The 13,260-nt window shown below is 34.5% G+C and overlaps 1 protein-coding gene across 21 annotated transcripts in view; it reads left to right on the top strand.

Moving 5' to 3' along the window:
* Positions 1-13,260, top strand: part of RIMS2 (regulating synaptic membrane exocytosis 2) — a 590,415-nt gene that overhangs the window by 126,434 nt on the left and 450,721 nt on the right. For 13 of the 21 annotated variants that reach the window (XM_043880146.1, XM_043880152.1, XM_043880145.1 and 10 more), the window contains one exon: positions 3,201-3,212. The exons of the other annotated variants lie outside the window; for them this stretch is intronic. In XM_043880146.1, coding sequence (XP_043736081.1) covers positions 3,201-3,212 — 12 coding nt within the window. The remainder of the gene's footprint in view (positions 1-3,200; positions 3,213-13,260) is intronic. 21 annotated transcript variants of the gene reach the window in all.

Here is a 13,260-nt window from a genome sequence, read left to right as displayed (position 1 = left end):
GAAAATCGATGCTTAGATGAATTAATAGTCACCTCATATTCACCTCTTCTATACTTGAATTCATTATTTTCCACCAAATCTGCTTCTCATGTGTTTTTTCTTTCAAGGAATTGCCTTCTTATTCTCCTGGTTGCTCAAACCAAGCTCTGGGAGTCCTTCTCTCTATCTTCCTCTTCCTCAATCAGGTCTTAAGGGGCCATACTTCTCAGTATCTCCTAAATCAGCCTACTTCTTCTCTTGCTACTACTATAGTTCATACCACTATCACATATGTTTCTTACCTGAAGTCTTGCAAGAACAGCTTCCTAACTGTTCTTTCCGCTTCTAGACTTTTCTTCTTCCAGTCTGTCTGCACGTTTTAGCAAAGTAAACACTTTATAAAATATAAAGAAGGAATGTTGTGCCTTATTTATAAATTATATAGTCGATTTTGTGTTGACTTTTTATCCTTATTGGAAGATAGTTAAGATACAATTGTAGGGTAATATTTCGTGTGTATTATAGCTAAGTTTTCCATGTATATGTTATAGCTAAAACTGAACCTGTGTTATCTGTTAAGAGGGATTGAGTGTGCGCCAGTTTGCTTCAGTTGTGTCCGACCGTTTGCGACCCCGTGGACTGTAGCCCCCCAGGCTCCTCTGTCCATGGGATTCTCCAGGCAAGAATACTGGAGGGGGTTGCCATGCCCTCCTCCAGGGGATCTTCCCGACCCAGAGATTGAACTTGCGTCTCTTAAGTCTCCTGCATTGGCAGGTGGGTTCTTTACTACTAGCGCCACCTGGGAAGCCCTAAGAGGGATTAGCAAATTCATTAGTTAGACTTCATTTTTTTTTCTTTTTTAAAACAATTTCTGCAATGTGAGTTATTTTATGAAAGTATTCTGCTTCTAAGCTTTTGCCAGATATTAATATAGTTAACTGTGGAGACCTTAGTTCATACATGTCAGTTATAACTTAGCCATTCACAGCCGTGCCGTGCTGAGTCGCCCAGTCATGTCTGACTCTTTGCGACCCCATGGGCTGCAGGCCCGCCCCCCCACCCCCGCCCCCAGGCTCCTCTGTCCCTGGGGATTCTCCAGGTAAGACTACTGGAGTGGGTTGCCATGCCCTCCTTCAGGGGTCTTCCCAACCCCGGGGGCATTCCCAGCTAACTCGTATCCAAATATGCCAGGCACGTTTGTGCTTTTGTGCTTTTTATATATTTCATGTTCTTTGCATAAAATGTTCTCCCTCACTGGTCTTGCCAATATTCTCTTTATTACTTTGGAGGCCTACTTACATATCGGAAGCTTTCAATTTTTTTTTTCCAAGTTCTGTTATCTCATCAGTCATTTGTGTTTCCATAGTGTCTTATTCTTTGCTTGCTTTCAGACGTCTTTCTTTTCTGCAGTGGTTTTATCATTTCCCTCTCAATACATTTAGTTCCTTGATGGCAAGAACTGTCTTACTCACTTTTTATGTTTCGTAAATCTAGTATAGTACCTGATACATATATGTGAGTGTTCCGTAAATGATTTTTGTTAAACTAAATGGTCATCAATAGTTTTCTTTGACTGCATACAGTTGCTTTTCTTTTTTACAATAGCTTTTATGTGACCTATAGTCTTAACATTTGTAACAAATGAATTAGTCAAGATCATAATATAGAGGATGCATCCTATCCCTTCTATACAATATTCTGTGTTTTAATCAACTAGAATATCAGGTATAGAACTGTGTGTCAGGCACTCTATATGGAGAGCTTTTCATATTGTTTAACTCTCAGGAAACTGTATAAAGTAAATATTGATTTCCTATTTTGCAGATAAGGAAGTAAAGGTCTAGAGAGCTTAAGAAAATTGTATCAGGTATACAACTAGAAATGTTTCAGAGAAACAATGATGCTTAAAAAGACATGGTTTTAATTTTTAATTTATATAACTTATTATAATATATCAGGTCATTATTATTATGTTATGAAGTATTATCATTATTTATGTTTAATTAAAGATAAATGTAACAATTTTAACTTTACCCTTTTAAAATATGTTCTCTTGACCAAATCATGTATCTTATTTATTTATTTAATATTCATTTCTATTATGGTTTATTACAGGATATTGAATATAGTCCCATGTGCTATACAGTAGGACTTTGTTGTTTATCCATTCTATATAAATTTTCATCTGCTAATTCCAAACTCCCAATCCATCCCTCCTTCACCTCCCCTCCCCCTTGGAAACCACAAATCTGTTCTCTATGTCTGTGAGTCTGTTTTTTGTATTGTAGATAAGTTCGTTGTGTCATATTTTAGATTCTACATATAAGTGATATCATATGGTATTTGTCTCTTTCTGGCTTACTTTACTTAGTATGATAATCTCTAGGTCCATGCATGTTGCTACAAATGGCATTATTGCATTTTTTTTATGACTGAGTAGTATTTCATTGTGTATATGTACCACATCTTTTAAAATTTTTGTTTTATTGGAGTATAGTTTTTTTATAATGTGGTACTAGTTTCAAGTGTACAGCTAAGGGGTTCAGTTATACATGTATTCATTCTTTTTTATATTCTTTCCTTAGAACTCAGGTATCTTATGTATTATTTTATTTTCTACATTTATAATGTTAGGAAACTATGACCCCAAATCACCAATTGTGATCAATAATATTTTATCTTTAATGTCTATTTCTACTTATTTTTTCTTTTAAGTTATAAAGTTTAGAAGGCTTAAATTAATGGCACAAAAAACTTAAAAGTAGTATGAATAATTCATGTAGAATTATATTTTGTCAGTTTTTGATAGTATATAATGAAATTAAACAGTGATACTGTGTTTTATTATCTTTGTACATAAAAGCTTTTTTCCTTAACGTTTTTCAGTTTTTTTCTTTGAGTTAATTGAGTGTTCAATTAAGATTTTATTTGTGGAAAAAACATTCTCCTTTTTCTGATGTTTGGGGATTTGCTTGCTTTTGTAGAAATTGTTCTCTTTATATGTCTTAACATATTCTAGTATATAGCATGCTCTTGCTTGAAATGTATGGAAAAGTTTTTCGTGTTATAATGTTTATATTTTGGTCAAAATGTAGTTTAAAATTTTCCAGAATTTTAATTTCATTGTCTTAAAAAGTTTATTTAAGAATGGAATTAATTATTTATTTTTTGTTTTGTCTTTTCTGTCCTTTCTAACTTGCTTTCGTGGATACTCACACCAGGAGGACAAAGTGGTTAGAGTCTTTTTCTGTCTAATATTATTTTTTCTTATTGTTATTAATGCCAATTTAATTTTATAGTTATATTTAATTTATTTACTCAAGTGTTTTGTTACAGTTGTAGTGCATGATAATTGCTAAACAGTAAGATATATTTTAAGCATGCTATCTGAATTTACTGAAAGACGTTTAGTTTATTATATTATAGATGACAATTTGATTATTTTACTCGATTCTTAAAGAAGCTTGCATTTTTAGAATTTAGTATTTTTTAAAGGAAAGTGTTTTTATAACATTTATAACATTTCTCATTGTGATAAGAATTCCTTTAATCTTATTATGTTCCCTAAACTAATCATTGTACTGGTCAGAAGTTTTAAAATAAGTTTCTGAGTTAGTATAAAGATTCAATTTTTGTAATAATGAGTCACAATAACATTGAACATGGGTTCTCTGAAGTACATGATCGTAGTTAAATATTTAATATATTTTAATTTTTCTTAAAATATGTTTTAGAGATTGGTAAAATGATTACTTTTTATCCTCATGTTGAATATTATATATAACTATAATTTATAAATTCCTAGAAATATAAAATTTGATAATACATTAGATTATAATAATCTGCTGATGTCTGTCTTTTAGAAATCTGATTTGAATTTGGTTCCGCTCTGGAGCCTGGTGACTTGCTGCAAACACAGATAAAATCTTTCTGTTCTGATTCTTTATGATGAATCAGACTAAAACTTGAAGTCTTTTCAAGTTTTCCAAATTCAAATTGGCATAAAACCCAAAGAGGATATCCTTTAGCTGAGGCCTTCTTTTTTGTCATTTGGAGCCTCTTCATTCTCTTCAGTCTTCAGTTACTAGGTGGGAGATAATGTAGACATTGGCAAATACTGATGTGAGTTTAGAATATGAACCCTCTGAGCAAAAGAAAAGATACTGTGACTACCCAGATGGTATATAGTCTTTAACCCAGAGCAGGTCCTCTAAATAACTTGCCAGCTTTCTACCAGTCAACTTTATTATTTGACTCTCACATAGTACAATTCAGGCAATTCAAAGCCTTTTAGAGTCTCTGCTGCAACTTTTGTGTCTAAAGTTAACACAGGGTACATAATGGTTTGATTATTGTCTGTAGTTTTCACAATGAATTCTGACACCTATCCCAGTAATGAGACATATAGTAGTAGTTCAGCTATAGAAGTTATTTTCATGTACTGACACAATTTCATTATGTGTCTATATTTTAAATGTTATATTTTAAATATAACAGTCTATATTTTAAGCCATGGATTGACTAATAGATAAAACAATACTAAATTTATGTGGATTTGGAGCATTGTGGTTAAATTTTAACAAGTCTTTCTGTGATATTCTTTATGCACCGGTGTTCAATAGAACTTTCACCAGTGATGAAAATATTTTATGTCTTCTCCGTAATACTATAGGTGCTAGTCACATGCAGCCATTGAACACATGATTTGTGGCCAGTGTGACTCAGGAATTGAATTTTCAATTTTATTTAATTTTAATCAAATTTGAATAGTTGTATGTGGCTAGTGGCTAAAGAAAGCCCAAGTCTGGATAGCAAGCACTGTAGACTATTACACCTCTAAGGCAATTCCCTGCACTCATAGTAGCAGTCTGATGGTGTACTGTCGGTGGAGATGTAACTGGACAGAACACAAGCAGGGTAACTGTCACTGCCAACCTCATATATAGTCAAGAAGGATAATGGACAAGGGACATCCTCCCAAAGGGTAGAACCAGGGCATATGATGATAATAAGTGTAATAGTCAGTGGAGAACCTAGATACCGGGTAGAAGAACCAAGGAAATTAAGGTCTTGTTTTTGTAGGGATTGCTGTGTGCTATGGACAATCAGCCGTGGGTATATTTCTCATTCTTCCTGTTTTTGAATGAGAGTTTCTATTGCAGTTCTGTCATTTTGTATTGGACGTGTTGAGAACAGATAACTTGGCTTTCATTGTATACAGTGATTTACAATATCAGTTGTTTATAATAATCTGCACTTGACTGTGTACAAAGATTTGTTCTGCTTCACAGATCCTATGTTCAGAGCTAGGTTTTATAACTAAGTGAGAGTTGGGAATTCTCTCCCTTGGGTGGGGGATATGTTACATGTGAAATACATGCGTGGAAATTGTGAGTAGTTGAAAGCAGACTGTTCTAGACCCTGTTCAATCACTATCCTAACAGACATTTTAAAAAATATCTCTTAATTTTTCTTGAGACTTAAAAAAAAGAACATATTTATTTATTTGACTGCACTGAGTCTTTGGCTGCACAAGTTCTGGCATGTGCACTCTTCTCTGCGGCATGCAGGCTTCTCTTTAGCGGTGGCCCGCAGGATCTAGTGTGTACAGGCTCAGTAGTTGTGGCTTGTGGGCTTAGTTGCCCTGTGGCATGTGGGATCTTAGTTCCTCAACCAGGGATTGAACTCGAATCGCCTGCATTGGCAGGAGGATTCTTAACTACTGGGTCACCAAGGAAGTCCCCTAACAGACATTTTCAACTTCCTTCTCTCTTGCAATCCTCAATAGTGGGACTCGAAAAATAACAAAATTATTTAGCCTGCCTTGCAACTGGGAATGGCTCTGTGACCCAGTTCTAGCAAATGAGTTGTAAGAAAATTTATGAGGGCTTCTAGGAAGCCATGAAAAAAAGAAAGGTAGAGGTGGTACTACCTTTTAGTGAAAACGTGTTGTCTTGAGCGTCATCAGTAACTTGTGCAGATGAGGGAATGTGAAGAATATTTGAGTCATTAGTTAGGACATTGTTGAGCCACTGATTCAACATTGTCAGACATATTTCCCGAATGTGAGAAAAATTCCCGTCCCTAGTTTGTTTCTGCCACCAATAGTCAAATTTTCTGTTACTTAAAACCAAAAGAATTTACAAGGAAACATTACTGTAGAGTATGAACATTTAGGGTTATTCTTCAGAAGTACAGAAGCAGAATAAAGAAATATGGGTTGATCACTGCCCAGATCTATCTACTTTTGCCTGTTTGAAGAATTAGGATCACTTAACATATCTGCTCATAGGTTAGATATAAATTACCTCAGGTTGCAAACTGTAAATTAGTATGAGCATTTTGGTCTTAGATGTTGACTATTTCATTAAATATGAAAATACTTTTTATAGAATCAAAGTGAAGGGGGTTGAATTCTTAAAAAATGCAATTTAGATGTTTCTCAGACTTTTTAGGATGTGTGAAAATAAACTTTCATGGTGAATTACTTGCTATAAATTAGAAGATAGATCTAAGTGTTCAGAATAAATATTGACCTACTCATGTGTAGAAAGATCACATAGTGAAATTATAGTTTTAGGAACAAAATGATGTTCGTTGCACTGTTTAAAAACAATGCTATCTGTTTATATAAAGACCATTTTAATGAGGATCTTAAATAATTCTGTTTCTCTTTTTACAACAGTTATTAGTTTTCTTAAGATATAGGTGTCTCTTGAGACAATATTATTTACAGATTATTAAGCTAATGATATTGTATTGAAATGATAATATTTCAAAACAAACGGGTATGGGAGAGCGATGTATGACCTGTAGTATTTCTCACAGTTCAAAAGCAATTCAGTTATCTCTTGGGTTGCAACTGCAACTATGATATTCAGAGCAAGTTGCTCTTTGTTTTCACTGCAATCTGATTCTTTTTCTGATTTAAGCACATTATTCAGGTTTCTGTACCCTATGTGTTTATGTAGCTGCCCACTGTTATTCTCATATGGAGTTGCAGTTTAGTATATATTTAAAGGTGCTTTTCAAATTATAGTATGTTTGGTTGTTCCATTTTATTCTGGGCAGCAGTTATGAAGCTGCATTCCAGTAAATACTGCCTTAACAGTGTTAATTTACTTGCTTTTGCATTTCTATTTAATTTCAACATAATATGTATATGACTTTAATAACAACTCTGTTAGGGCCAACTCATAATAAAATCACAAGTTTAAATACTACTACAGCTATTCTGTCTCTTTTATTATAAGCCTGACAAAAACCAGAATTCTTACATATGTAAGTGAACTTTGAAAATCTATTTGTTTCTTATAAAAAGGGATTAAAAACTTACAGTGTGAAAATCCTGTGAACTAAGATGTCTGTAAATTAAAATATCCCACAAGAAAATTATTAAAAACATATGATAAGTGAAAATGCTGATAAAGATAATATGCTGAAGTCATAGAAGTTGACATTACTAATAACTCATCTAGAGTGAATCTCAGTTTGGCTCTGATCAAGTTCAGAGGATGTTGGAGAGACTACAAAGTATGTTTAAAACTGCAGCATAGATAACTTCTTGAGAGAGCAGATAGGTCATAAGTTTTGACTGTGTATTTTGCTGCTTTTCTATCTTTTAGATAACTTTCGCTTTGATCATGTTAGTTATTCTCATCGTGTATACCATTCCATTCAGTCCATAACTGAAAATGAGGCTTATTTCTTTATCCTCTGTGTGATTCCCATCACTACTAAATGCTGCAAATGAGAGTTTTTGAACTCCTGAAATAGAGAAGTGTCAGTGGCTATGTGATACGATGGGTTTGAGACTTGAGAGTTAAAATTGAGAATCAGTGGTTGTATTAAGAGCCAGGTTGATAACCAAGTTTTTACACTGAATGAGGATATTTGTGCTGAAGCCAGTAAGTATGTGAAGGATGGAGGGCATATTTGGGGCAGAGAGGGAAGCCACATGGTTTTAACTAAGGAGATAGTGAATTTGCAAAGCTTTTACGAAACCACGCAAGAGACGTTTATTGATAATAACAGATAACATTTATTAGACAATCATTATGTGTAAAGAATACTATTGTAAACTTTTTTTGTGTGTGGCCACACCTCACAGCATGTGGAATCTTAAGGTACCCAATCAGGGATCATACCCACGTCCCCTGTAGTGAAAGTGTGAAGTCTCACCACTGGACCACTAGGAGGGTCCCTTTAATAAACATTTTAACATGTATGATTTTATTTAATTCTCATGACAACTTTTATCTAACAGCCAGCTGTAGATGGCCTAAAAGGAGCTGAGGTGGGATACAACATAGTGAAGAACACAAACTCTAGCCTCAGAATTCCTGAGTTTAAAACCAGGCTCGGTCACTTTGCTTAACTACAGTATTTGGGCTGATTACTTTATTACTTTAAACCTCACTTTCCTCATAATTCCCTAGTAGGTCAGCTGGTAAAGAATCTGCCTGCAGTGCAGGAGACCCTGGTTCAATTCCTGGGTTGGGGAGATCTGCTGGAGAAGAAATAGGCCACCCACTCCAGTATTCTTGGACTTCCTTGGTGGCTCAGCTGGTAAAGAATCCACTTGCAGTGTGAGAGACCTGGGTTTGATCCCTGGGTTGGGATGATCCCCTGGAGAAGGTAACAGCTATCCACTCCAGTATTCTGGCCTGGAGAATTCCGTGGACCGTATAGTCCACGGGGTCAGCAAAGAGTAGGAGATGACTGAGCGAGTTTCACTTTCACTTTTACTCCTAAAATGAAGGTGATTTAACAATTAATAGTGCCTAACTCATAGAGTAATAGTGTTTGATTATTATATTCTTCCCCAAGACTCTGAGGACCCTCTTTCCCAAGTGCTAAAAAGGAAAGTAAAACCCACCATCATGTGCCAAAAATAAATAAGATTTATTATATTTTAACAGAAAAGATGAAATAGAACAACATATGGTACTGGCTTGGTGATTGTCCTGTGATATTCATAGTCATTGGGTCCAATGGCAATCTACCAGGTCCTGGAGGTATTCTTTCGCTCCAGGCTTTGCTTGGTTTCTCTGAGGATTTGATTTTAATTTCTCTGACCAGGAGAGAATTTTGTATGGAGCTGCTTGTGAGTCCACTTCCCTGGCAAAATAAACTCATTTCTTATTTTCATGATCTACTCTGTTTTCTTTTCTTTCTTAGCAGTCTGTGCTCTCAAATACCTGAAGAGCACTTTCAGTTCCTTAATTCTTTCCCCTGGTCCCATCCTATCCTCCAATTCCTTTGTCTCTCCAGAATTTAGTTCTTCATCACTGCTATATTAGAGTATTTAGAAAATATTGATGCTTATTTTAAAGAAGATTATTATGTACTTTGATAAATAATATAGGGATATGGTACAAAATTCAAAAGATACCAGCTATATATAGTGAAAACTTAGTTTCTTTTCTATCCCTGGTCCTCAAGCCCCCAGTTTCCTAGTCCCTCAGTTCTTTTCCCCATAGACAATCAGTTACCACTTTTTTCTGTATGTTCTACCAGATACTATGTAGACATACGGTTTTCACACAACTGTTCTGTACCTTAATTTTATCTTTTACTTATATAGCTTGGATTTTTCTATATTGGTGTATATAGAATTATCACATTTATATTAACAAGCTCATTATTACTTTGGTTGTGTCATAATTTATTTAACCAAATTATAGCTAATCTTTTGCTATTATAAACATATTTTTGTACATGTCACATTGCATATGTGCAAATGTACCTGTAGGATAAGTTCCTTCAGGTGGAATTGTAGAGCATTTAAAATTTTGTTCAGTATTCCACACTGCCCTCTCTAAAGTGGTATTAATTTCTGTTTCCACTAACAGCCTGTGAGAATGCTCGTTTCCACATCCTTGTCAATACAATGTATCCAGGTTTTTAATCTTCCCAATTTCATTATAATTTTAATTTACATTTACTATGAGTGATGTTGAGCATCTTTTCATGTTTAGAAAGCATTTGTGTTTTCTTTTTACTGTCTGTTCATGCTTTCAAAGAAGAGCAAGGCTCTGCAACGTGTTTAGGTTCTGAAATCATCAAAAGTACTTTTATTATTATTATGTATTCATATTGAAGCAAGTTGCTTTATAAAAACACTAGATGTTTCACTCTTTTTAAATATAAGTTTGAAGACCAAGGGGGCTAGAATAAGAAAAAAAAAGACAGTTCCTCTCTGCTTTAAAAAAATTCTATGATAATTTTCCATGTTTATTTTTCCTCATGACTATTTAAAAATAATTTGTCTAGCAAGCTCTTTGCAAAAGTATCTCTTAAATAAGTGCAACTTATGGACCATTACTGTTAGCCATTTTAACTGTTTTATGACTTCCTGCATTTATTTTTAAATTGTTTCAAATATTTCTAAAAACTTAAAGTGTATACAATGTATACAAGATGGGATTTATGTTTTTAAAGATTGAAGACACATTCAGTAGTACATCTGAAAGCTATTTTCTTCTTTGATACTAAATGTCAGGAAAAATAAGGGAGGGTGAAACTCATGATGGGAAATAGGATATAGGAAAATCTCACTTGAATCAACACATTTGATTTTAGTCTAATTAGTTCAAATAATGGGTATTTATAGCTAATAAGGCATTTACTAAGTCCCTTTAATCAAAATCCTATTCCTTTAGTAAAGAGAGACTTTAGTTCTGATTTCATGTTTTTTCTAATCATGTTGGGGCTTGCATTGTTCTTATTTTTTACTCTCTTTGCTCATTTGTATTAGTTTTTTTTTGAATGAGTCCTTTTTATGTTAAATAATGTAATTGTTTATGACATGCTGCACATCTCAATTGTTCCTTTATTTGTTTAAATGTTAGAATGTTTAATTGCCTTGTAGTTAACTATATCTTGTTTTTTAGAATATATATTTTATATCATACATAGAATTTTGTGTGGAGCTGCTTGTGTGTCCACTTCCCTGGCAAAATAAACTCATTTCTTATTTTCATGATCTTCTCCATTTTCTTTTCTTTTTTAGCAGTCTGTGCTCTCAAATACCTGAAGAGCACTTTCAGTTCCTTAATTCTTTCCCCTGGTCCTATCCTATCCTCCAATTCCTATGTCTCTCCAGAATCTAGTTCTTCATCACTTGAAATCCAAGATTCCAAAAGCAAATTTTCCCGTATTCTCTCATGGCTTTTCTTGTTGGGGGGAGGTATTCAGTTTTTTTAAATATTGAGGACTTTGGCTTTACTCAGAATTCATTTTGGTGTAGGTTATATGGTATGGACCAACTTTATTTCTTATTGTGACTTATTTGTCATAATGATATTTATTGCGTGATTCATTTTTTATTCACTAACATGCACAGCTACCTTTTTCACATATGGAATTCTCATAAACATTATGGTCCATTTCTAGTCTCTTTAATTTACATATTGATTTTTCTATTCTTGAGCCAGTCCAAGTACAACATAGTTTAATGACTGTACCTTTTAAAAATACGTTACTAATAGCTAGTAGCACTGGTCCAGTGGCATATTAATGAGTGGTGGGCGTGGACCACCCTGGCTACAGACAATATGAGGTGGGGGAAGTGTCTGCAGAGAATATTAAAAAAATAATAAAACTAACAACAATTGGCCTGCTTATTATTAATCTCCGTATTCAGGCAATTCTAAACCATTTGATAATAAAATGCTCCTTCCCTTTGGAGCAGATTACATCACATTTCTAACTCCTTTCCACTGGAGCTCATTTCCTCACTTTTTTTTCTTTTAAAAAATTTCTTGGCTCTTCTCTATTATCTCCTTTTTTTTTTTTTTTAAGAAAGTAAGTGTAACTTGCAATCACATGCACAGGATTTAAGTATAGTTTGATTAATTTCAAGAAGTATGTATATTCCCATGTAACCATTGTGCTCACGAAGATGTATATTGTTCCTATTCTCCTGGGAAGTTCACCTCCCCCCACCCCGCCCCGCCAATAGACAATCACCTTCCTGATCATATCTATTGCCATAGATAGCCTGGCTTGTTCTTGAACTTCATATAAATAGAATCTTATAGCATGTACTCTCTTCTTTTTCTCAACTCAGAGTCTAGAGATTAATGTATGTCATTGCCTGTAGCAATAGTTTGTTTTAATTGTGTGAATTGTGTGGATATACCACAATATATCTATCCACTCTCCTGTTGAGGACATGTGGATTTTCTCTTTTTCTTGGCTATAATAAATAAAGCTGCTATAAATTTTTGTGTTATGGGTCTTTTTCTGGGCATTTATTTTTATTTCTCTTTGATAAACACCTAGAAGTAGAAATTCTGGGACAGGATGTTAGATATTTGTTTAAATTTTATTACAGTTTTCCAAAGTTAATGTGCAATTTTACACTTCTATCAGCAATATAAGAAAGTTCTAGTTTCTCTACAACCATACCAGCATTTGCTGTTGTTGTCATTTCATTTAAGTTATTCTAGTGAGTATGCATTGGAGAAGGAAATGGCAACCCACTCCACTGTTCTTGCCTGGAGAATCCCAGGGACAGGGGAGCCTGGTGGGCTGCCGTCTATGGGGTTGCACAGAGTCAGATATGACTGAAGCGACTTAGCAGCAGCAGTGAGTATGCAATGGTTTGGCTGTTATTTCCATTTCCCTAATGTCTAATGATTGAGCATCATTAGTGTCTATTGGCCATTCATACTACTTCCCTTGTGAAATGTTTGCTTAACTGCCTGTTTGAAAAGGTCTTTTTTGTCTTTTTATTATTATTATTTATTATTATTATTTGCAGACATTCTCCTTATATATGTTCTGAATATAAGTATCATATATATATGTATTGAGAATTTCTGCAGTCTGTGGCTTGCCTTTTCATTTTGTAATGGTATATTTTTGAGAATAGAGATTTTTTAAATCGAAGTATAGCTGATTGGGGCTTCCCAGGTGGCGCTAGTGGTAAAGAATATGCCTGCCAATGCAGGAGATGCAAGAGATGCGAGTTTGATCCCTGGGTTGGGAAGATCCCCTGCAGTAGGAAATGGCAATACCATTCCAGTATTCTTGTCTGGAAAATTCCATGGACAGAGGAGCCTGGCGGGCTGGGTCAGTTGGGCTGCAGATGGTCGGACACGCCGAGTGACTGAGCACACACGCAGTGATTGACAGTGTTGTGTTAGTGTCAGATATACTGCAAAGCGATTTCAATTTTTATACTTTTTCAGATTCTGCTCCACTCTAGGTTATTATTTTGAATATGGTTCCCTCTGCTGTATAGTAGGTTTTTATTGTTTATCTTTTTTATAT

Source organism: Cervus elaphus, chromosome 21 (genome assembly GCF_910594005.1).
Source record: "Cervus elaphus chromosome 21, mCerEla1.1, whole genome shotgun sequence".
Lineage (NCBI taxonomy): Eukaryota > Metazoa > Chordata > Mammalia > Artiodactyla > Cervidae > Cervus > Cervus elaphus.
Note: the sequence above shows the minus strand (reverse complement) of the source record. Positions and strands in the feature narration are given on the sequence as shown.